Source organism: Cyprinodon tularosa, unplaced genomic scaffold (assembly GCF_016077235.1).
Source record: "Cyprinodon tularosa strain WSP-4 unplaced genomic scaffold, ASM1607723v1 ctg15, whole genome shotgun sequence".
Classification (NCBI taxonomy): Eukaryota; Metazoa; Chordata; class Actinopteri; order Cyprinodontiformes; family Cyprinodontidae; genus Cyprinodon; species Cyprinodon tularosa.
In genome coordinates, this window is record NW_024038331.1 from 1,507,936 (window position 1) to 1,531,978 (window position 24,043).

The 24,043-nt window shown below is 36.5% G+C and overlaps 4 protein-coding genes across 4 annotated transcripts; 1 reads left to right on the forward strand and 3 right to left on the reverse strand.

Annotated features, from left to right (window-relative positions):
• Positions 1 to 182: 182 nt before the first annotated feature.
• Positions 183 to 4,471, forward strand: prcc (proline rich mitotic checkpoint control factor). Its single transcript, XM_038279351.1, has 7 exons — positions 183 to 911; positions 996 to 1,043; positions 1,554 to 2,042; positions 2,131 to 2,223; positions 2,368 to 2,514; positions 2,682 to 2,747; positions 3,169 to 4,471. Exons 1-7 carry the CDS (start codon positions 642 to 644, stop codon positions 3,253 to 3,255), a joined length of 1,200 nt encoding a protein of 399 aa, XP_038135279.1. The 5' UTR covers positions 183 to 641; the 3' UTR covers positions 3,256 to 4,471.
• Positions 4,472 to 6,367: 1,896 nt separating this feature from the next.
• On the reverse strand, positions 6,368 to 10,937 carry mrpl9 (mitochondrial ribosomal protein L9). Its single transcript, XM_038279353.1, has 7 exons — positions 10,668 to 10,937; positions 9,148 to 9,307; positions 8,342 to 8,466; positions 8,205 to 8,258; positions 7,958 to 8,059; positions 6,925 to 7,008; positions 6,368 to 6,703 (listed from the first exon to the last, which is right to left on the reverse strand). The coding sequence occupies exons 1-7, from the start codon at positions 10,746 to 10,748 to the stop codon at positions 6,446 to 6,448; spliced, it is 864 nt and encodes a 287-aa protein (XP_038135281.1). The 5' UTR covers positions 10,749 to 10,937; the 3' UTR covers positions 6,368 to 6,445.
• A 625-nt stretch (positions 10,938 to 11,562) lies between these two features.
• LOC119779641 (transmembrane protein 272-like) lies at positions 11,563 to 14,192 on the reverse strand. Its single transcript, XM_038279354.1, has 4 exons — positions 13,905 to 14,192; positions 13,777 to 13,827; positions 13,513 to 13,704; positions 11,563 to 12,992 (listed from the first exon to the last, which is right to left on the reverse strand). The coding sequence occupies exons 1-4, from the start codon at positions 13,945 to 13,947 to the stop codon at positions 12,736 to 12,738; spliced, it is 543 nt and encodes a 180-aa protein (XP_038135282.1). The 5' UTR covers positions 13,948 to 14,192; the 3' UTR covers positions 11,563 to 12,735.
• A 1,989-nt stretch (positions 14,193 to 16,181) lies between these two features.
• On the reverse strand, positions 16,182 to 19,611 carry si:dkey-266f7.9 (uncharacterized protein LOC100006223 homolog). Its single transcript, XM_038279437.1, has 5 exons — positions 19,564 to 19,611; positions 19,192 to 19,316; positions 18,793 to 18,858; positions 17,059 to 17,629; positions 16,182 to 16,814 (listed from the first exon to the last, which is right to left on the reverse strand). The coding sequence occupies exons 3-5, from the start codon at positions 18,843 to 18,845 to the stop codon at positions 16,458 to 16,460; spliced, it is 981 nt and encodes a 326-aa protein (XP_038135365.1). The 5' UTR covers positions 18,846 to 18,858; positions 19,192 to 19,316; positions 19,564 to 19,611; the 3' UTR covers positions 16,182 to 16,457.
• Positions 19,612 to 24,043: the final 4,432 nt, after the last annotated feature.

Here is a 24,043-nt window from a genome sequence, read left to right on the forward strand (position 1 = left end):
ACCATCTGGAAAGCTGTATTAAACGAAACTTCGTTTTGTATACACTCTGTGTGCACTAAATCACAATAAAAGGTGTCTAGTCTAAGTTATATTTCTTGATCGTTTTATAACATCTACTACGCGTATTCCGCGCTAGGGCGCGCAAAAGCTCCAGTACTGCTGTAGATAACAGCAGAAGAAGAAGAGCCCCAGTACTGCTGTAAATAACAGCAGAAGAAGAAGGCGGCAGTTGTCCTCAATCAACGTATGATGAAGGCGAATGTTTTGATGCAGTCCATGGAGTAATTAGCTCAGTTCTAAGGACACATATAGACTTTAAAACGACCCATTCGGTTTATTTGTTCAATAGAAGTTATTACTACTAAAACTAATTGACCTGGACAAGAAATTGCGCGGAACTAGACCACGGTGGCCTAGCTAACATTTGCTAGCTCCGTTTTACCAGGTCCCTTTTGTAATACTCCATATGCGGTTAATTCTTACATTGTGGCTGCCTGAGCAAAGTTACCTCTACTATTAACATTTCCATCGGCTTATTAAGAAGTCTGTGTTCGTGGCTTCTTCAGACCAACTGAAGGAGAAGTGTTTATCCATGTCCACTTGTTCCTGTAGAATATTAATCCTCGGTAAGCTCAGCAAACATGTCTCTAGTCGCCTATGGTAGCAGTGATGAGAGTGACTCAGAGGAAACATCGACTATCGAAAGTAAACCAAGCGGGGGAGGACTTTTCTCGTTCCTGCCTGCTCCTAAAGCATCTGGAACAGCCAGGGCTAAAGGCTTTGCAGCCGCGGACAACACAGGGAGGGAGGACTTCGGTCCATCTACAGGAGGGTTCTTATCCAGTCTGCCCAGACCAAAGAAACGAACAGAGCCTGTCAAGATTCCCGTGCCACAAGTCCAGAGACGAGATGTAAGTTAAATCAAGTCTATGATCACATGTAGTACACTGTGTTTGGATCTGGGGGTGTAATTTATGATCATTTTTAATTCACAGTCTGACTCGGATGATGATGAACCAGCTACAAAGAAGCTACAAGCCCAGGTAAGGTTGAGTCTTTATTAGAAATAACAATCAGTATATACTTAAAAGGATGTTTCTTATAAAACAAACACTATATTTAGCTAGTTTCCCCTGCTCTTTACTTTGAAAACAATATGTCCCCAGCTTTGAACATGTTAAAGAAAACACAATCTGCTAGCGAAAGGAGTTTTAAATATAAAAGGATGTAACCTGCCACCTCACCTAATGTGGAAGCAGAGCATTAATCAGAGCTGCAGCCAAAGACTAAATCTAGAAGAACTTACCTGTAGAGATGTTCTTGATCCAATCTAACAGAGTTTGAGCTTGTTTCAAATACATATTTGGCAACATGGTAGGGACATAATCTAAAGGCAAAAAAAAAGAAGTGAATACAAATGCAGACCAGCTTTGAGTTGGTCTGTCATAATAAAACCCATTCATCTAAAAAGCACCTTTACTGTGTTGCTGTATCATTAGAAAATGTGACACATTTGAAGCAGGGTGAACCAATTTGTCTGTTGCTCTCACCAGGGTGCAGGGTCAGGTCTGTCCTCCATTCTCCCCAAACCCAAAAACCTCACAGTGAAGGAGATGGAGAGACCTTTGATTCCTCACACGCTGACTAAACGGCAAGAGCCCAAAGGACCCAAACCTGGAACTCCTGCTCAAGGTCTGATCAGTTCTAGCGCGTCTCCCTCCGCCATCAAAGCCGCGGCAAAGTCAGCAGCCCTGCAGGTGGCCAAACAAATAGCAACGGATGACCAGGATAACGAAGAAGACATAACTCCTCAGAACTACTTTTCCCTGGAAGACAGCTTCCAACCTGTTCCTGCTGTCGTCCCGAGTGTGGATCCTGAGCCAGCAGCCCCTGCAGAACCCTTTCCTTATGTGACTCCCAATGAGCCAGGACGCTCAAATGCACCTTTGGATTTTGCGGGGAACCCAGAGGGAACGGATGCATGGGAAGGTCAATATAATCAGTATGAACAACCCATGGCTGGCCCAGAGGCTTTCTCTGAGGTACATCTAACTTCATTCTTATATCTATGGAAGAAAAACAACAACTTCATGTGAAAGCTCCTGCCTTCTTTTTTTTTTTTTTTTAAAGGGAAGCTATAATGAGCCATTCTATCAGGATCCTAACCCCGAGTTAGCAGAAGGAGAGGAGCCTGGCAACTCCTCCATTTTTGATGACGAAGCGGTAAGAAGTCGGTTGCATAGTTAGTTGTCGACATGTTCCTGTTTTTCTATTCTGTTTATGCTTCAGCCTGGATCTAAAACCAGCTTGTAATATTCACACCATTTGCATATTCTGTAACTTCTTTTTAATCTGCCTGCTCTGCAGTTTATGCGGCTGCAGGGGAAAAGAAACCGAGGGAAGGAGGAGGTAAAGTTTCTGGAGATCAAGGGGGACGACCAGCTGAGTGGGAACCAGCAGTGGATGACCAAGAGTATATCCGAGGAAAAACAAACCCGCCAGTCCTTCAGCAAGGTGAGCGCTGGCTGGATCTTTTTTATGAGCTGACAAGATGTGCTAGTTAGCTGTTAGATCATCTGAATAATGTTTAAGAGTCTTAATAAAAACAAAAGGTAAGATGAAAACATTAGAAATAACAAAGCTTAAAATTCAACTTTTTTTATTCTTCATTCTTTCTGCAGAGAAGAGGAGAACAACCTACAGGACAACAGAGGCGAAAGCATCAGATAACGTATCTCATTCACCAGGTGAGCGACCTCTGAAACACTAAAATGGTTTCAATAATATTCATCACAACTTAGATTTTTTTTTTTATGCACTGATAAGATTTTTATTTGCTAATACAAATTCACATTTTGATATTTTTAAAGTTTTATTTTTTGCACTAGAAAATGCTCAGACAAAATAGTCTGTGAAAACACTTCATTTACAGAATAACTGTAGTCAACTTTGATCATAGAGAATAATAAATGTGGTCTCATTAATGTAGAGTATTGCCAAAGTGTTAAGTGTTTCATCCTGTGGATATTTCTTTAGCCTGTTTGGGGACATTTTATTAAGGTTTTATGTAACACAACAGCACAAACTGTCCTTGATTGGAAAATGGAGGGAAAAAATCAGAAATGAGATAAACAAAATCTCTAAATATTAAATTTTCTCTTTTCCCAGGCAAAGGAACGTGAGCTGGAATTGAAGAACAGCTGGGCAGAAAACAGGATGACACGTCGTCAGACCCAGGCCAAATATGGGTTCTAGATCTTGTAGCTGTGGACTGCTGTGGCATACAGATACCTTGTATCACATATTACCCGTTATCAGATTAAGCCTCTTCTTCTAGAAGCTCAACCTGTTTTTATTTTCTTCCTGCTCCACACCCTGCAATGTCACAAACTGCTATTATTCTGTTTGATATGGTGTTTCTCAGTTACTCCTTTACAGTAAATATAAGCCCTACACCTAAAGAGAAACCCAACCAGTGTTTTTAAGGTTTCCAAATCATAAATGTTTATTCTTTGGATGTGTATAAAACATATTCATGGCATTTTCATTCATTGTTTTTGTGGCAGAGAACATCGTAGCATGTTTGGTTCTCTGGGAACCGATTCTCATTGTTGATCTATGATCATGATCTAAAATGAGAAAAATGTGACGACCAATATTTGCGGAAGCTACAGCATGTAGCAGAAGGGATGCTATAATGTTGATTTAGAAGAAAACGAACACCTGAATTTGATCAGTTGTGGTAATAAAGCTAAATGGTGACCTGACCTCTAGCTGCTGCTGAAAACAGTCCTTCTGAGTGAATAATTTCCCATCAGGCACTTCAGAGTTCTTCCCAAATGAGCTGCAAACATCTCAATATGCTCTACTGTGTTTTCATTACTGCTTTATTTTCTGCTTAGCCTTCTCTTCCATTGACTTCAGTTGTTTTGAGTTCAGTCTGAACAGTTTAAATGCAGGAATGTTTAATGGGAGAAAAAAATGCAGTTAGCTTAAAGAGCTAAAGCTGAACTCCCCTTTTATTTTTCTGATGGACACTGTTGCATCTTTTCTTCCTACAGTTTTACATTTCATGTGAATTATTAGAGAAACTCTGTATATAAGATAATTTGCTTCTGAAAGGCCAGATGAATCCTTCCTTAACATGCTGGTTCTCCCCAGTTGTATAGTGGTGTTACTTAACAATATATTAATAGGATATCTTCAGAGGTCTATAATGTGAACCAATCCAACTCAATCCCTTTGTATAAGATGGAAGAAAAACTGTAAACATTCAATTGGCAGGCTAAGGGTGCACATTTAGTCAGACAATTACAGAAATGTGATGCAGGACTAAATCTAAGTTTAAGCCTAGGGAATTTGCATTGCAAAATCACAGGCTGGTGTATTTGTTATTCACATCTTCCTTTTTTTGTTTTCTTGTGTGTTTGATTAAAATTCAATAAACCACTTTTGAATTTTTCTAGTTTTACCTTATCTTCTGTTTACTTTGTATTTATGGCCACAACTGAAGGGGAAGGAGTGATTTAGGATCTCAATTCACTTGGTTAGATACTCCTGATCACAGTCCAGTCACCACCTACCAATACTACACAACATGAACTTTGAAAGGTTTTCATTTTTTGATGCAGGATAACATTCTATTGTCAAAATATAACTGGGAATAACTTACGTTTTTCACAGAATACTTTCACGGGACTTAAGTCCCTGCAAAGTCCAGAGGTGTCCTTGCTCACTGGTAGTCACAGAAGGAAAGGGTTCTGCAGGGGCCACTGGCTCAAGACTTCATCAGAGACAGACTTATCACATAGAAATGTGAGATAAATCTATAAACTGAGATTTGCACATTACTATATTTGCTTTTTAAGTCAATAGTTTGAGGAAAAAAATGACAATTTATGACATTTTCAAGTAAGAGAAGTGGCTGTTTAGACATTTGCTTGGCTTTTGTTTTCTGAATCAATCTATTAACCTCATGGTCTCTCAAATGGGGGTGTGGTGGCCTAGAGGTTAGGGCATCGTGCTTGGATCCCAGAGCGTGGTTTATACAGGAATGAGTAACTAAATAAATGCTTTTTAATGCTCTTAGAAATTTTAATGCCATCAACAATTACCCAATGACTCTCATATATATATATATATATATATATATATATATATATATATATATAAATAAAACACTGCAAAGTCCTTTGCCATCTTTACCATCGACAGGCTGCAGCCATGTCCCAAATTCCTAATTTTCCAGCCACTTTTGTTGAAATTAACATTTTCGGGAAGCAGTTCTGCTCAAACACGTGTAACCAGTTATGAACGGAACCAGACAAAATAGTTTTTAGAAACTTTTTTAAAAAATAATTTTAAATGCTACAATAATCACATTTAATGCATTTTAATGACAATTAAGGCCTTATTTTAAAAGAATAATAATTTAATGACTTTTAATGACCCGCAGAAACTCTGCAGAGGTTCTGAGTTCAAGCTCCACTCCCACAGACTGCCACTCTGACTCCCTGAGCAAGACCCTTAAACCTGCCCTGCTCCCCAGGTGACACACAATAGCAGCCCACTGCTCCCCAAGGGCATGGGTTAAATGCAGAGAGTGAATTTTGTTGCTTTGCACTTTACAACGTAATGACAATAAAGTTGAATTCTATTCAAACAAAACTTATAGTTTGACTACATGCACCTGGTTTGAAGTACCAGCACCTTTGGAGCCTTGCTTGGTGTTGATGGAACAGATGAAGCCAGGATGCTCTCCTCACGTTTGGTTGAGTCTGACTTTATCTCTTTTCCTGGAATTTCTGAATTTAGCTTTTGTTAAAAAAAAATCTTTAGGACTGTTTTCTCCAGAATGTGTTTTTTGGCTTGATAAGTGTCAAAATCAAGTCACCATCAAATTTAAGGGAACAATATGGCTTCAGTGAAACCAGTATAGTGGACGTCAAGCTTCAGCCTCGGTTGTACCTGAACATCCTGGATCAGTTGTTCTTCATCTGAGGATGACTGTTTTGAGTCTATTGGTTAAATTTTGGGCATAAAGTGTGCTTTAACAGAACAATGACCCAAGACACTTGTTTTGAAGCAGTGAAACAGACCAACATAGGGTTTAAGTTCAAGTATGAACTTATACCCTATGTATGAATCGATACTGTATCATTGTATAATGATCCAACCCTGCAAAAAGATTATAAAAAGCCTTAAATATTAGAAAAAAACACCAAAGAAGAACAAACACCAACATCTGACCTAAACTGTAACACAGTTTATTATTAATAGCAAAGTTCTCACTGTATTGCAAATAAACTTCTGTTTTAAACAAGCAAACGTACCAATTCCAAAGTGGGATTAAGGTCACTTCTCAGAGTTATTGATACATATTGTGTTTTTATTTAGTAATACAAAAAACATCAGCTTGATATTTACTTAATTATTCAGAAGTCTGTTACTTTTCATTTGAGTTATCACTTGGTGTTGATCCCTGCTGGGTGTGGGCAGTCAATGTCTCAGAGTTTTTGGCGTCCTCTGCTTCCTCTGTCTCAGAAATGGATTTTAAAATGCCATCCTCCTCGGCGGCGGCCTGTGAGGCAAGATCAGCCTCCTGCAGCTTCCGTTGTGCCTTTCTCTGCTTCTGGGAGGTCGCAGACTGATCTTCGTGTGGTAACAGGGACATGGGGATGCGAACTGTGTCAATTCCATTCACCTGGAAGACATTTGCAGACAAAGTAAGCACAACCACTGGTGTCATTTTAAAAAAGGTCAACCATGCAGAAGCTGCTACGAAAGTAGAAGTACAGAAAATGCTTAATATGCACAAAGGAATGCTTTTGATGTGATCTTGTTTGATGAAAATAAACAGCTTAAAATGTGTTTCAATTTAGTTAGAAAAACTGAATTTAGCCAATGAGAGGGAGAAATACATACTGTAATTTCACACCAGTAGTCGCCCACGTCCTTTATTGGCTCAAAAGGCAGAGTCAATGCCTGAGGTGGAACGACAACTCCCAGCTGAGGAAATATTTGCAAACATCATTAAAAAACGAGAATTTTTTTTTTCGGTTTAACAAAAATACTTTCCCAGAAATGAAAGTTAACGGTGGCATTTTTTATTTAATTACCGTAAATCCTCTAATATAGGCCCGGGCCTTTATTTCACTCAAGTGCATCGCGGTCCAGGCCTTTATTGGATAGAGGCCAGAATTAGAGACAGGCCTCTATTGCTATTTGAGCAAAACAGACTACCAGTGGAATGAATAAAATTGAGATTTTGTGTCTATTTGAACCTATAAAACACTAGGTTCATTTATTGAAAAAGTACAGTTGCCATGTCTCGCTTGGTTTGAAGTAAAAAAAAAAAAAAAAAATCCTCCAATTCTGTTTAATTCTCCTCCTCAGTTTTTCTCCTCCTCTTCATCTCTCCCTTTAATCTCCTCATCACTCGCGCTCCTCCTGTTCTGCTGCGTGTCTGTTCTCTTCCTCGCGCAGACGGGCAGCAGTCAGGGCCTGTCGGCTGTCGTCCAGTTGCGCAGGGCTGTGGTACTTGTATGTTACTTACTACCACAAGTATAATGTTGAGGTATGCCCAGAAAAAACGTTTATAGCCCCGGCCTGTATTAGAGACCGGCCATTATTTACCTCCTCTGACAGCGAGACCGGCCATTATTAGAGACCCGGCCGCTATTGGAATACAGGCCAATATTAGAGAATTTACGGTATATAAAAATGGCTGACGTATCGTTAAGCCACTAAAAGTATGCGGTATTACCAGCAGGGGGTGCCATGTTGGATTTATAATGTAATGAAATAAAAAATTATATCTTTCTAAATATGTCAGGGTTAAATTATACTGCTACATGGCAGATCAGTTCACTTTAACATCCCCTTTTAAATATTTAACAATGCTCATATGGGGATGCATTCCCCACTCAAAAAAAAAAAAAAGAAACAGCAGACAAACCTTTTTCTCAAACTGTCTGCTGACGACTTCTTTAGTGAGCTGGAATTCATCTGAAGGCATTTTGATGATATTGAGCTTGGAGTGTTTAAGAAGGTCAACCGTCTGTGAAAACAAGAGAGGGCATTTAGTACAAGCTTATAGCCATTAGTCGTTTTTTACATTTCACATCCCATTGGTTTTCAGTCAGAGTGGAACCACAGGAGCAGGAACAACTCTGAAAACGAGTGATATATGCTAGTAAACTCACCAGTTGTCCCGTTCTGGTTTGTAACCTCTGGTCTGGTTTGCCCTCGCGTAAAAGCTGGGTTACAATAAAACATAACAATGAAGAGCTGTATCTGAGTGTTTAACGTTTTTAGTAAAAATAAATCATGTGGTACGCACTCTTAGCTCCTCAGCAAACATCTGTTTGTTCTCTGGTGATGGATACACTGCAAGGCCTTGGGCAAGCAGCTTGTTCCGCCCGACAGACTTCCTCACATACACTGTATCACCTCTTCCACCGAGTTCTGTTATTCCGAATGCAAAGAAAAGGTTTTAATGTGATTTGTGACTTTTTACAGGTAATTTAAAACCAACAAGAGGATGATAGATACTAGGGCTGGGTAAAAAACATCAATTTAATCGATTTTGAATCGATTCCTTTACATTTTTGCAAAATCGATGTCTAGGGAATGAGATCGATTAGTTTTATAGTGACATGCATGACATTCACATTCAAATGAGCAGGAAAGATGCACTCAAAATACTTCAAGCCAGACAGCTGCAAATATAGCTAATAGGTTGATGGAAGACATTAACAAATCTAGGCTGACCAGCAAACACCCTGTAGTTGTTACAGACAATGCTGCAAATATGGTCTGTGCAGTGATGATAATGCAGCTCATGCATGTCTGCTGTGTCACGTCTGTTTGCTCGAGTGAGGCTATTTCACTTTTCACAAACAAGTTTGCACTTTTGAGACAGTTTTGTTCACATCTCAATTTTAAACTGTCTGTTTTACAAGTTTGCACTTTGTGTTTAATATGACAGGAAAAAATAAAATACATGAGTATTCTGAAACACATATGAACCACTTTCATTATTGTAAAAACAGATCGAATTGAAATCAATCCATTTAGAACTGTATGAATCAAAATCGAATCGATTCAGGACTTTGGCGAAAATACGCAGCCCTAATAGATACTCACTTGCCACAGTTTGAGTCAGAATGAGCTCCATCTTCTCCTTGGGAGCATGTTTTGTGTCCTCCACCACCTTGTAGATACGGTGTCTTCGGGGGTAAAGCCTCGGCGGACTTCCCTCTTTCGACAGCGGGACCTGCCACCAACGCTCCACGACAACAGTGTGCTGGGAAAATATCTAAATCACTAACTGTTTGTCATGATGCAAGGATAAAGACATTGGACCATATCCTGAATTTAAATAGTAAATCAGCATAGAGAAATAAGCACTAAGATTAATAACATAAAATTCAGAACTTTCCCTAATTCAGGCTTTTAATTCCTAGTACAAATTTTATACAATAAAACAAATATATATAATTTGGGGTAAAGTAGTGCGGGTTTAAAAATCTAAAGCTCCAAAATGTTCCTATATTTAATAATACCGCCTGAGCCAAGATCACCAAAAGGATATAAACCTGGATTCACACAAGTGTCCAGATTGGTTTCCAATCAATAAACCTTAAAAACCAAATGCCATGCATAGAGGTTTGTTTTTGGTTTAGAACCTGTGCTTCACGGCAGTTTCATTATCTTGCTGTAATCATTTCATCATATTGTCTTAAAATGCCCACAGAGTGATCTTGTTTTATTAGTCACAATGTGAAAATTAAGATAAATATTTTTAAAAGCTCAATGTTGAGATTACAAGATCACAGGATTATTTTTATTTTGATAAACATTTCACAGTCTCAGAATTTTAAGATTTAAGATTAAGCTTGTTTTCTTATAATAATGCATTTAGGATGACAGCCTGCTGCACCCTAAATGCACCAGGGAGCGTTATCACAGATCCTTCCAACCAGCAGCTGGAAGACTCTATAACCATCACTGTTCCCAACAAACTCAATAAGTTACATTCATGCTGATTTTGCACAGTTTCTACCTTAGTCAGTTAAATAACATGCTGCTTTTATTTTACACATCTCTGATGTTGCTGCTATTTTCAAATATCCATTACTGTAATAAAGTCCATAGCTGTATATTAGTTATTGGTGCACAGTTTTATATTGTTAAAACACTTTAAAGTGCATTATTTTATTGTTTATCTTTTAGCTCTTCACTATATTGTTATTCTTATACATTTTTCTAAGGTCAACATTTGTGTAACAATTTATCATATAATCTTTTTGCTGCTGTAAACACCAGAATTTCCCCATTGTGTAACAATAAAGGGATCCTCCATTGTAATCTATTCTAGTAATTTCATTTTCTCACAAGAGTAAAGGAAATTTTTGGTGGGAGGTTTAGAACAAGTACTAGAACTAGGTTTAAAAAAAAACAGGTAAATCAGTAACAAAGTCAAATCCATCTAAATATTGCTATTTAAAGACAAGGGAAAAGTCAGAAATCTGGGATCTAGAACAACTGAGGAGCTCATAAAAGTCTGATTTATGCTTTTGCATTGATAAAGGCAGCAGAGGTTTAGCTGTAAGATATTTGTTTGATCTGAGATCTTTATTTAAAAACAACAGTGTGGCACTGACCTGTGCAGGAGTCAGAGAAAAGCTCCTGACAGCAGACTGTCTGAGCAGATCCTGAAGGACGAAGCGGCTACAGCTCCACATGTTGGTTCAACCCCGCAGATCAGCGCTGCCACAAACCTCACCGATACAGAGCTTCCTCCGAGCTTCACCCCGGAGCTCTTATCCACAACCGACAACCCAAATTTATAAAACAAGCTATGCTCTGTTAGCTACAGCCACGAGAGCTCCCACTTCAACTGACATGCCGCAAAACGCTCCATCAATGTGTCTATCGCCACCTAGCGTACTGGAAAATGTACTACAGATACATTTTTTTTCCAAAAAAAAAAAAAATATTTAACCAATGTACATCACACCAGATACCAGTACAGAACTGCATTAATTGCATTCACAGAAAGTGCAAAAAGCATATCTTAATACAGAAGAAAACCAAATATAAACAGAGAGGGAACAATAATAACGGTAAAAATAAAAATAAAGGGGCAACATTATATTATACATAGATTCAAGAACAGGGCGTTAAACAAGCAGATCAAATTTACTCACGAAAGAAAGAAAATTACTAGCACCTTTTGTTCTTACAAATTCTAAAGATTTAACATAAGATTTTGTACTACAGATAAATCTTATTTGTGAGGTTCAATGGCGCTTTGCAAAAATGTTGATTGCGCATTACTGCTACCTACTAGTATAGACTATAGAACAAAATTGCTGTATTCTAGCTAATATGTTTACCTGCTGTACTGTTATATACCATATATAATAATAAATGAATACTGTATCTTTATCTAATATTATAAATACTATTGATTCAAAACAATACCTTAAGCTTGTATGTTTTATTTTTTTATTTAATAACACCCTTCTTTTATCCAATTTTATCTATCAACATATTTACTTAGTAATTTAAAATAAAGAGACCTCTTAATTAGGCAAGATCTAGTGTCTGCTTTTCATACCCCAGTGATGTTTTCAATGGAAGGTGGAGGATGATTTATGTCCAAATTACACAATTTATTGGACTCAAAAAAAATTTGATGAGTTTTTTGTTCATTTTAATCCATGTGCAAATAAAATCTATGCAAAATACAGAACAATATTTATATTAACTTCAGGTTTTCAAAACCAAGCATGGATGGATGTAATTTTTGATTGATTTAACATACTTACCCAGACCTGGAGGATACTTAAATGTAATTATTCTTCAAAGTTGATCTCTTTTTATCTTATTAAGAACTTATTGTTTTCTTTTGTCAACATTGTAATGGAAATTCATTAATATAAAAAAAAAAAATTAATAAACATTTATCATTCAATCTTACGTATTTCTTTGTCATTTTAAAGTCATATTCCTACACGCTACTATTTTTTACACCAACGGAAAAAAACATTGCATTGTGAAAGAAAGAACCCATGATTCCAGTAAATACTACACAGGTTTCAGAGACGTTAAAACAAAAACAAAATAATAGTAATTCAGATGAAAATGGGTATTGAACAGTCATTTGTGAGCCATATGGATAGAAAAGTAAATTAGGTTCAGAATAGAGCTAGAAATATGTAATCAGGCACTTATCAGTATACAAGAAAACATAGAAGTAAAAACTCAACTTGATATAGTAAATTTGAGGTTCAGAGCTCAGTCTTAGCACATAGCCTTGTCTTTTTGATTACTTACATTTCAAATTCATACTGAATGTATGTGCTAGCGGATGCCTTATCTTCATTTGGTTATAACAGGAAACAATCTAATCAGCTCTGGTGCAACCAGTTGAACTGAGCCTGCAAAACAATCACTGATACTAAACTGCTTTGAGAATTTAAGCTGTGAAGCAAAAATATTTTCATGCATCATGAATATGTCTATTTTAGAAAATAACGAACAAAAATAATTAAATGTAAAGTATAAGAGGGATTTCTAGCTAAAGCTACATGTTCTACCTAGTGTGTAAGCTTTAATAATGTCAGGGAAACACAGGGAGGTGTCAACAGAAAGACTAAACTCTACACTGTTAGCAGTGTAAGAATAACTTCCTCTACTATCTTAACACAAGAACCAAAATTTCAATTACACATCCCCCGTTGCTGGTTCATGAAAACTTGTTGCACCATAGAAGCTTTTGCGGTCTGGTAACAAGTGGCGTCCTGCAACTACAGTGGTGCAGCAGGTTAGGAGAGCGAAGCAGCAGCTGCAGAGGATCACCAAGATCATGGCGACCCACAGGAGTGTGGTTACAACAAATGCAAATTGGTAGGTCGTTTTATGGCAGTATTGGTCCTTTTCACTGTAGTTTGGAGGGTAAATTGAATAAACCCATGACGAGCCTACAGAAAGAGCACAAGAAGATACCATGTATGAATCTTTAATTGCTGTACATATTATGTCTGTAACTAATATAAAAGAAAAAATCATAAATTAGCAATTTTGAAATAACAATAAACTCTTAACAATAAAACCCTATGAATACTTTTAGATTTAAATGTTAAAATACAAACTGAAAATTGCTTTGTACTAAAGAAACTGATGACTTTGCACTTGATCTTAAAGGAAAAAAGCTGTAATATTTCTAGTCCTAATTTAAAAGTAACCAGCAGTTCCTGTGCATCACATCATATTTTTTCCTGTTTTTTTGACAAAAAAAAATGAAAACACAGAAACTGTTTTTGAAAGGCTGATTTTAAGCCTATGTTTGGCATAAGTTAGGCTTTTTAGTTTTTATCCAAACTGGTAACACTAATCATTTCCTTTGATCTTATTGCCAAATTACACCAGCGTGTTTCTATTATCAAAATTTTCAGTAAATCAGAAAGTGCTTGAATGCAAAGAGTTAAAACTTTTTCACACCTGCTATCAGCCACGCAAAACTAAAGATGTGCAGGAAAGTCATGCAGACCACGCTCAGGATGTGAACGGCTCCGTCTTGGTAGCCACTGCTGCTGTAGGTGAAAATCAGAGATAGGAGGCTTGTTGCTCCAAGCACGATCAGGTAAACAGGGATTTTGGGCTGCTGGGGACAGCGGTCCATATGTGTGGCACCTGCACAGCCAATAAATCACTTAAACTCATGATGCCTCAGAATTTTAAGTTGATGTATAAAAGTTAACCCACCCAGTCCAATGGCTGCTATCATCACCATCCACCAAATAATGTTCATCACAGCTACAGAAAGAAAGAGGCAAAGGTTTAAGAAACTTAAATTTAATGTCAAAATTGTAATAAACAGAAAAATATCTCACCAATTATTGCAATTAATCCGGCACTTTGAGGTCTTGAGTCCATCTTTTAAAATTAAATTTCAATCAAGCAAATAGAAGCTGCAGATAATGGGTTTTAACATAAAAGAAACCTTTAAACTTCTTTTTCCTTCTGAATTAAGACTCCTACATGAGTTGCCCTTAACTAACCGACAACTTTGCGGACGCTGTTTGCAGTTTAAACAGGATGTTAAGTCATTTGGTTGAAGACATTCAACCTCTTTTGCAACAGCTTTTACTTCTTAGAGGAAATTTGATAAAATCTGCAACTCATCTGATGCAAACAACTGACACACAAAATATTGCTTTATTTTTAACCACCAGCCTCTCCTATGGAGGTGTTCATTTCTTCTGCGAATCAGACTTTTTTCAAAACAAGGTTCAGAATTTATGCAGTTAGATATTTCAACAAGTGTAAAACCCTCTTAGTGTAAACACAGGGCTTTAAGCCAACAAGAAAATAATGGGACACTTGAATAAATTATACTTTCTATGTATTAAACTATTCAGTTTAGCAAATATCTGTCTACTAATATAAAGGCACCAGAATAAACATCTGACTACACCACTGTTTGGAGGATTTTTATTAACTTCTGTCTTTTAAAAGGTTAAAAAAAACAACCATTAGAAAGAGTGCCACCCAGTATTGAGACATTAGGGGGGGAAAAAAACAACAAAAAAACAGCAGAAGGTTTAACGCAACGTCTCAGATATAATCAGAAGCATAACTAATGGGGAAGGCCAATACTGAGATTCTTTGAATGCTCTTGTTTATAGTCTTCCTTCTGGATTTCTTGAATTACACAAAATATCTGTCAGGTTGGGGGGAGGCTTTGAGGACCCAAATTCAGAGATGTATTCATAGGAGCCCATATTCATAGGGAGCCCACACACACTCAGTGAGCGCCGGGGTCACATCTTAAGCCAGCCTCTCAATCTGAATAGAAAACTGTTTGTTTTACTGATTTAAGTAAAGAAAAAGAAAAACAGGCAACTGAAAACGAAGAATACTAAAAACCAAAAATCCATTGAACGTCAGGGAAAATCCACATGGGAAGCAAGAGACGGGGAAAGCAACAAAACAACAACAAGAAACCAGCAAACAAGAACTGCAGAGGTGGAGTATATATATATATATATATATATATATATATATATATATATATATATATATATATATATATATATATATATATATATATATATATATATATATATATATATATATATATATATATATATATATATATATAGTATATGGGGAACATAACATAGGATGGGCTAATGAGCTCATACGGAGCAGGTGTGAAAAGAAGTGCCTACAAAAGAGCCAAGTGGGAAGGAACAGCCACAAGGGGGCAACAGAGAGTAACTCAAGAAATACAGAATAACTGTACAATAAATACAGAATAACCAAGAAACGAAAAATAAACTAAAACAGAGGGCAGAACCCTGAAAGCACCCCCCATATATATATATGCCATTCTATTATGAAGTAGGTTTGCCTTGCAACCGGAGGTTTGTCGGAGGTGTTGTTGGTTCAAGGCTATGGCGTTCAGTGTTGTTGTGTTTTTAGGCAGGACACTTCACGTGCATTTCCTGCTGATGGTGGTCGGAGGGACTGGTGGTGTAGCTTGCCACCATCAGTGTGTGGGTTTATGTGTGAATCTGTGAATGATTGAATGTAGTGTAAAGCGCTTTGGTCAATTCCTCTGACTTTAAATTGTGCTATATAATTACAGGCCATTTAATATTACTTTTGTCAGATTCAACTTATTTCTGTGATCATTGTAGGGTTTTTTTCAGTATAGGGCTACCAACAAATTTTATCTAAGAGTGTATGTCCTGTGGAAGGGACATGACAGTTAATGGGGTATGGATCATTATTTAAAGGGGAAAATCTGTTTTTTTTTTTTCTTCCAACACACCCTGTATTGTATTTTCATCTGGGTAATTAATAAATCATGACCATTTAAGATCAATTATGGCACTGCATTGACTGAAAAACAGTGTTTTTGCTTGCTTTTTTATTTGTTGTTTTAGGATTTTGTGAGCTTGGCCACCAGAAAATGGTGCATAAGTATAATGTTAAAAGAGTATGATAAATGGTTCATGTGCCACATTTTCTATAAAGCCTTAAAGCAACCATAGATGGAGACTTTTTTCAGAATATCTGCCATCTGGTGGCAGCAGATTAAAGTTAAGGTGCAACCCAGTCTCACATTCAGATGAGTAAATAAGAAGAGCTATAAACAAATATAGCTTAAACCATTTCATTTATTAGTCAGGAAGTTTGCATTTTCCATTTTAACAATTTAAAAAAACGTAATAATTTTGTTTAAAACAAAGGCTTTAAACTCAATATTTCCTTTTGTATTAAAGTAGTCCTGTTTTGCAACTTTCATTTTCTAAACAATGATGTATGAAAACAGGTTAGCTTTAAATCATTGGCTAAAAAGTCAAATTATTTCTCTTGGCTGATTTTTTTTAAATTTAACCAAATTTTCGTAAAGTTCTGGGTCATTAAAATACAGGTCAATTCTTGGCAGCAAATTGTTTGATCATCTGTCTGACTAAAAAAGATGCATGCTTCACATCCATTTTGCTGTTTTTTACAACCTCTTTTAGTTGGAAATCAATAATGGTTTGGATCATAGGAGCAGCAGGGAAATCCATGCATATGATTCCGAGGCGCTGGTTCTGGTTTGTCTTAGCCTGCAGGTACTCATACAGCTGTGGGTTGATTCCCTGTGCAACAGCTCTGGGGTGGGCAAACACGCCAGCTCCACTGGCATAGGTTAGAAAAATCTGATCCATATTTCCCGATGGTGCAGCCTCCAGATGTTTGTAGACACTCTGCCATTTCTCCTCCAAATACAGCAGGGTTGGTACCTGCAGGTAACAGTAAAGTTACATTACAAAAGTTTTACCGTTTTAATACTATCATGACCCAGCTTACAGTGTACATATTTTTTAAAATATAAATTATTTACTTTTATAAGATTCTTGAAACTTCAGTTTGATTGCATAAATTCACCATCCGTTTTAACACATTTACTTTGACTGAGCATTATTATATATCCTAACAGCTACAGTTTGATTGTTGCTGAAACAAAACAACATTAACTTCTCATACCTTCCAGGCATCGGCTATATCCAGGGAACCGTAGCGCATTCCCAAATCTGGACCAGTAAAGTCCTGCAGAATGATGAGCTTCCCTCGGGCCTCACCCATAGTGGGTACCATTCTGCTGTGCCATATCAGGTCCCAGTAAGCATAGCGATGGATGAAATCTACCACAGCACTGTATATGTCATTTGTCTCACTGAATTCCTCTTTTAACCGCATCAAAACAGTCTCACTTGGATATTCATGCAGGAAGTCAACCACACCCTCTAGTACATGTCCGAAATGAGCCCACTGGTAGGACACCCCATGGTGGATGGTCAGATTCCCGTCGACGTGACGCACACGGACATCTAGAAAACGAACACCAGCTCGAAGTTGGGAGGCCAAGGTCCATGTCTGACACTCTGCATAAACTCCGCCATACAGGGCCATGGTGTTGTGTGTTCCTGGCATTGTGATTGCAGACAATGGCTGATCATCAGGGATGCTGGCCATCCAGGATGCGTTGAGGAACTCCGGGTTTGGAGTGTCATCATAATCAGGCCTTTGGATTGCACCAAAACTAAACCCAACGACTCTAGAAACAACATTAAATTAGATTACTACACTGTCGGGGAATAGCAAACCATTAATTAGTGTAAAGCGTAATAAGACTCAGAAAATTAAGCAAATCTTTACTTGCTCTTTTTCTATGAACATGATAACGTTTTGAACATGTTAGTGCATCCATCTATAAATTTAATCCCGATATATTCACAGTTAAAGAGATGTCTAACTCTGTTAGGATATTACTAGACACATTTCCCCAGAAAAGATCCACATCAGATCCCTCAACCACCTTCAGGTGACTTGTTTCATAGTCTTCAAAAATCTTGAACTCTGTCCAAAGTACAAAACAACTGGATTTTACGCTGAGACAAAGACTAGGTACTGTATGGTTGAGATGTATTCTTCTTATTTATATTTGGTAGATTTATTGTAAATGGGGTCAAACCAGTGTGCCAGAAAGGACCAAAGTTGGATAAACCAACATTGCTTGAGGAAGGATACTTTTGACCTCAAGTAGAGATACTGTCTAGCTGTTGATGAAAAACCAGGTTGGAACTTCTTCTGAGCATCATGAACATTTAATATACTTACTCATCATAGTGGTAAGGTAGTTAAATATCTCAGAAATAAAAAAAAACTGGAAAAAGGCCTGTAAACAGGAGAGTTGGGAGACGCCCACAGGAAAAAAAAAAATCCAATACAAAACAGACAAAAAAACTTTTTTCTCTGATTGGAGCCTGTTCTCACATTTGGGAACACCAGCAGTAGTTCAGTTAGACAAACGGACAGATAGGACGGGTAGTACTAAAATTTAAGTGTTCACAACAAGCTCCATAAAAGTAGCAACATATCAAGAGTTCAGCTCATCCAAATGCGCAATAAAGTAGAGAACAAACAGAGAAATCATACAGCTAAATCATTCAAAAAATGGTCCAAGGAGAACAAAGCAATGTTTTTGGATTGGATGTTACAGAGGCCTGATCTCAGTCCCATGCAGTATGACAGAATATCTGATGATGAGAAAAAATATAAATTTAGTAAATATTTGCTTTCACTGTATTTTTCATTATAGAAATGTACTTCATGATAACAATAATTATGTCTATGTACCATGTATAGTTTGCACTATACAATTGTGTGGTTTAACTGTGTTCCGTATGTCAGTGTGATACATGTTTTGAATTTCCTCACCCCAGCAGGACCAACAGCTCTAATAACAGCTTGTCCATTTTCATTGATGTCATCTCTTTCCTGGTCCTAAAACCAATTGACCAAAGATACAAAGAAAAAAGTCTGATAAAGTATTTTTTTAAAGAAATAAATCAAACAAATCACATAAATGTTCGACCGGACTGAGGGAAACATACTATAAAATGCATGATATATCATTATAAAAAGAATTCCCTGTAAAATACATTGTAAAAACCAAGCAAACAGTTGGAAATGAATCGATTTTGTTTCAAAAAGAGGTCAGCCTCTGCTCTCCAACACTTCAATGGCGGACTAAAACCCTTCTAATCCCAAAAAGCAGGACCACTCCATGGAGCGCTGCTGAGTCAAACATGCTGCACAGTTCATTAAAGGGCATACCTGAAACTATATGGTCAGTTCGGCCAGTTGGACCCAGGTCGCAGCGGATAGTGCAGGAAAACAGCAGTACAGAGAGAAGGGTGGACAAAAAAGACAGCCAGAGGGTCAGCCTGGGGTTTTATAGCCTGAAAAACAACTGAAGAGCAGCTGAGCTGAACCCTGCTGAGCAATGGGTGGGAGCATAGAAAGGAAAATGAGAGGGGGGGATTAAATAGTCGACTAAAATCTTGAATATTTTTTTTCGTTAGTATTGATATATTTTTTAAAAAGATTTCCGTTTTTAGAACAAGTGCATCGAGTAGAATCAGAGCGTTATCTGATTACTGTAAGTCATGTTTACCCAACCTGTCCGGAGTGTAGCATGCCTCTTACCTGTGGGCTGCAGTGACTGGTTCCAGCACCTGGACTGCTAAGAACATGATTAAACAAGTACAGAAATAGCTTCAGATATTTGCTCAAAACACAACAGACTGTTTACACATGCCTACTGCGGCTGAACGGTTTCTCACATTTTGAAAAAAAAATCTTGATAAAAAAAAATGTGGACAGTTTTTAAAAGAAATGTTTAATTACAATGTTTTGCAAAAGTAATCTTGCCTGCGGAACTTTTCTTTTTTTTAAATTTTTTGTTGAACCTCTCAAACACATTTCTGATCATTTCGGGGACTTCATTGCTCTGAAGTATAAGACAACTTATGCATGGGTTTCACTTATTTTTTTTCACTATATTGACATTCTTATTCAGCCACCTGGAACCTTTTGTAAAACAATTTTCCTTAGTTGAGAGTGTTTGTGGGGTTGATTTATTGTAGCTTTTCACTTTTTTTCCTCTTTCTCCTTTGCATAAGTAAGGAAACAGATAAAGAGCTCCCATGAACTTTAAAATTAAGGCTATATATTACTGTAGGGTCTGTTAGATTCTTTAACCTGTTTTCTATTATGTGTGTTATGAATGGTGTTTAGCTCTATAAGATTTAACACCAAGCCTGTCCAGTCAGTCTCTTTTAAATGAAGAATGGCATCCCTGCAGCATAATATTGTCACCATCAGGTTCATAGTGGAAATGTTACATTCAGCTTGATATGCAGTACTGGTTTTGATTGCCAGCCCGTGAAAGTCTCATATTTTTCATATGCTTGCGAGCCCACAAAGGTCTTATGTTTTTCATATCTTTGCACCGTGGCAGCTGATTGCTACTACATAGCATACTTTTAATGAGTTTCTTTTTGCTACTGTTCCCTAACATTGAGATTGTTGGAGTGCATACTAATATTTGTCCTGTTTGAAGATTCTCTGCCAAATGTTGCCTTTTTTAAATTATTACCCACCTATACTGAGTTTGATTTAGGTGAGCAGAATAAGTCTGCAGTTGTGACACACTTTTTGTATAATTAGACCATGGACTGAGAGAGCCCTGAGGTTTGTTTAAAGCATGCAACATTGTTTTTGATACCTAAACATTTGAACCTCTTCACAGCTTTCTTCCTAACCCTTCCTTAATGCATACATTTAAAAGCCATTCATTAATAACTCTGCAATTCTGTTTAATTCAGTTTACAAAACTTTAAGCCTCTCTTATTTAGAATAAAACATTCAAGCAGATGGCCAACTATAAATGAAATTATTCTTTTCATTTTACATGGAAATTAATATTTTGTAAAATAAATAATTTGACTGTATAATTGTTCTCAGAAAGGCTGCAGAGTCAGATTAACCAATAGCATCAGAAAATAACCTTTAATTAAGAGGGGAGAAGAGGGACTGGACAGAGTCAGTAAAATAAACATAAAAACACCATCATTCCCACAGAGTCTAAAGTTTCTACATTTGAATAAGCAAATAAGGGGAGGAACCAAACACTTAGCAAAAGCTCAATGGAAACAGAAAGAAAAAGGAGCTCTGCAAAACAAGTAACAGGTAAAGGCTCTTAAGAGCACAACCTAAAATGTTGCAGGTGTTATGAATTTAAAGAATAAAAAAAAATGTTCTGTCTAATCTTGTTATAACCAGGATTAATAAATCTGCTAAGAGGGTGGATAAAATAAACAGACCCTTTAGAGACATAACCATATGTAGCACAGATGGCAGTAACATGAGCTTTTGGACAGTTGATAATAAATATCTTATTCAAAATCTTTAAAAAAAAGTTGCAAGTTATTTCAGGAAGGTATAGATACCAAGTACATACAAACCAAGCCACAGTCATAAAAAAGGCAGGTTTTATTTCTTTGTTCCCCAATTCATGTGTCAAATGAAACTCTAAACTTTGTTTGCCTTTACAATTCTGTAAAACCTCTACCACTGTAAATATTTATCTATATATATCTATATCTACATATATATACATATATAGGGTACTGACCAAAAGTTTGGACACACCTTCTCATTCAAAGAGTTTTCTTTATTTTCACGACTATGAACATTGTAGATTCACAGTGAAGGCATCAAAACTATGAATTAACGCATGTGGTGTACGTTTTCCTTCCATGTATATTCCTTTTTCTCACATTGTCTGACTTTAAATCTGACAATTTTTTGTCATTTTAGGTCTGTTAAGATTACCAAAATGATATATTTGGTAAACATCAGAATAATATCCTTGATATTTGATAGAACTGTCTTTTAAACTTTGCTGTACAGTAAGTTTCAGCTAAATCTTCTGACATAATGGGAGTACCTCAGTCATGCATTTACTAAAAATACTTTTGTAGCTCTCTTCTCTTTAGGATATAGATCCTGGCTTTGCAACAGAAAATCCAAAGCAGGGCCTTGGTTGTCCAGAGAGCCTTTGGGACTTATTTTGTTGAACAAATGGTCATTTCAAGTTTAGTTCAACATTTAAAACAAAGCTTTTTTAGGCCAACAAGTTAAATTTAGGCTAGGAGAAGTCCTGAAAATGTTTTCTTTTGGAAACATCAGATTAAGATAAATTATTTTTCATGATAATAATTCCAAGACCGCTATTTTGAGATTATGTTTTCTGTGTATTTGCTATTAATATGTTGAAGGATTTCAAAAACAGGATAAAAACGCAACCGTATAATTTCAAACAAATTATATTTTGTATTGCTAGGTATGCCCTTTAATTTAAAGGAGAACATTAAAAAAATTAAATACAAATCCTATTACATGCCATCAGTGTTAATGAGATTAAAATGTGCATGCAGAGAGAAGGTGATAATGGCAAAGGATGAATTTACAGGGACATTCGTGAATTTGGTAAACCGATTGTGATCCTTATTCTCTTAAATAAATTCCTTTGAATCGAACATTTAGCATGATGGAACAGTGTTGCTTTCATAGAAACTAAAACGATGGTATGCAGACTTAAGTATGAAAGGAATCTTAATAAGCTCTTGAACACTCCTAACCAAACATTTCTTTAGTATCTGCTCACCTATTTTATGTATGTGAATGAGTAAAACTACAACTAACATGAGTCATTGAAGAGGGACCAATGAATTTCTTTGGAGCTCCTGTGACACATATGACTGACGCCTTCCTCATTCAATCAGCACAGGACAGCAAAGATTCACTTCCTGGTTTCTACAACATTATATAGTTAATAAAAAAAAAAATCAGGGCAGCACAACCTGATATCAAAGTACAGAGTTCAAAAATACTAGATACAAATCAGATTAAGAACAGTTTCAATGTAATGCAATCTGTTATAGAAACATGTATTCATCAAGCTTAATCAAGCGTGAGTGTTTTTGCTTTTATGAAACTAAAAGCACATTCCAGTTCTCAAGACTTTGCAAGAAAAAAAAATGTAGATTTTTGTCTTTAATTGAGGAAAATTCCTCACAAAAAATGGAAAAATCCTATTTTTTTTTATGTATTTCTCAATACTTAATAAAAAAAGACATTTAGCAAGTCTATCTTCTGTACAAAGCTAAAGTACCTGAGTCACGTATTCAGTCCTGGTTACACACATTCACTTTTTCAGCTCTATCCAGAAATATTCTTTGGGATTAAGATTGGAGCTTTGAAACAACTTCCCAAAACGTGGCTGTTGTTATCATTTAGCCACTTAATAGCTAATTTGATGGCATAAAGGGGTGTTTATCATTAATAGGGTTTCAATGCTTTTCCTCAAAATGTCACCTTGTCTTTCTAGTTGCACCATTCCCTGCTCATATTGCAAACCTTGCAATACCGTTAAGTGATTTAGTCTGGTATCTCTTTTTTCTCTTCACATAAAACATTAGCCATTATGAAAAAAAAAAAACAAGTTTGATTTCCATCAGGTGACAGAAAATATGTCAAATAGGCAGTTAAACAATTCAGTTAGTAGAGCAGTTTATCTCACTTTTCTTCCATTTAAGGGAATCTCCATCACAAATCATAGGGAAAGACATAATAGTGTTGGTTAAAACAAACAAATCTTCTAAAATTCTTGTAAAAAAAAAATAAAATATGTAAGTTGATTAATGATCGGTTTTAATATATTTTCTGTCAGGCACAAAGTTTTCAAAGTTGGACTGGCAGGATTTTTACCTTACCAAGAACATTTACAGCTTTCACAAGCATGTGGTGATTATACGCATGAGGAAAATATTAAAAAAGACGAAGATATTATGATTTACAAACCATGTATAGTTTAACAACTAAGATTTTTTTGTTCATGTCAGTAAGAAGAGTCTATGCAATAAAAGTCCTTAAAGGTATGTTTCCAGGATTTTTAAAAGACCTCTCAGTCTAGGGAGCCTTTGCATCTTTTTAGAATACTGTCAATGCAGTGATCCAAAAACTTTTTGTGAAAATCATTCTATTTATTTGTTTTTAATATGCTATTATTTCATAAAAACTAAGAAAAAAAACCCTCTAATTTAAAAAAACTGATATATTT

What these genes read in the sequence shown, in the direction of transcription:
- si:dkey-266f7.9 (XM_038279437.1), bottom strand. Translation starts at nt 18,845, where the DNA reads ATGACATCAATGAAAATGGACAAGCTGTTATTAGAGCTGTTGGTCCTG. An exon ending in GAGCTGTTGGTCCTGCTGGG is followed by an intron (nt 17,630 to 18,792) that starts GTGAGGAAATTC and finishes TGTTGTTTCTAG; the next exon opens with AGTCGTTGGGTTTAGTTTTG. An exon ending in ATATAGCCGATGCCTGGAAG is followed by an intron (nt 16,815 to 17,058) that starts GTATGAGAAGTT and finishes TGTTACCTGCAG; the next exon opens with GTACCAACCCTGCTGTATTT.
- prcc (XM_038279351.1), top strand. Translation starts at nt 642, where the DNA reads ATGTCTCTAGTCGCCTATGGTAGCAGTGATGAGAGTGACTCAGAGGAA. An exon ending in GCCCAGAGGCTTTCTCTGAG is followed by an intron (nt 2,043 to 2,130) that starts GTACATCTAACT and finishes TTTTTTTTAAAG; the next exon opens with GGAAGCTATAATGAGCCATT. An exon ending in CCCGCCAGTCCTTCAGCAAG is followed by an intron (nt 2,515 to 2,681) that starts GTGAGCGCTGGC and finishes TTCTTTCTGCAG; the next exon opens with AGAAGAGGAGAACAACCTAC.
- LOC119779641 (XM_038279354.1), bottom strand. Translation starts at nt 13,947, where the DNA reads ATGGACTCAAGACCTCAAAGTGCCGGATTAATTGCAATAATTG. An exon ending in CGGATTAATTGCAATAATTG is followed by an intron (nt 13,828 to 13,904) that starts GTGAGATATTTT and finishes TTCTTTCTGTAG; the next exon opens with CTGTGATGAACATTATTTGG. An exon ending in TTTTGCGTGGCTGATAGCAG is followed by an intron (nt 12,993 to 13,512) that starts GTGTGAAAAAGT and finishes CTCTTTCTGTAG; the next exon opens with GCTCGTCATGGGTTTATTCA.
- mrpl9 (XM_038279353.1), bottom strand. Translation starts at nt 10,748, where the DNA reads ATGTGGAGCTGTAGCCGCTTCGTCCTTCAGGATCTGCTCAGACAGTCT. An exon ending in GCAGACAGTTTGAGAAAAAG is followed by an intron (nt 7,009 to 7,957) that starts GTTTGTCTGCTG and finishes ATATTTCCTCAG; the next exon opens with CTGGGAGTTGTCGTTCCACC. An exon ending in ACTACTGGTGTGAAATTACA is followed by an intron (nt 6,704 to 6,924) that starts GTATGTATTTCT and finishes AATGTCTTCCAG; the next exon opens with GTGAATGGAATTGACACAGT.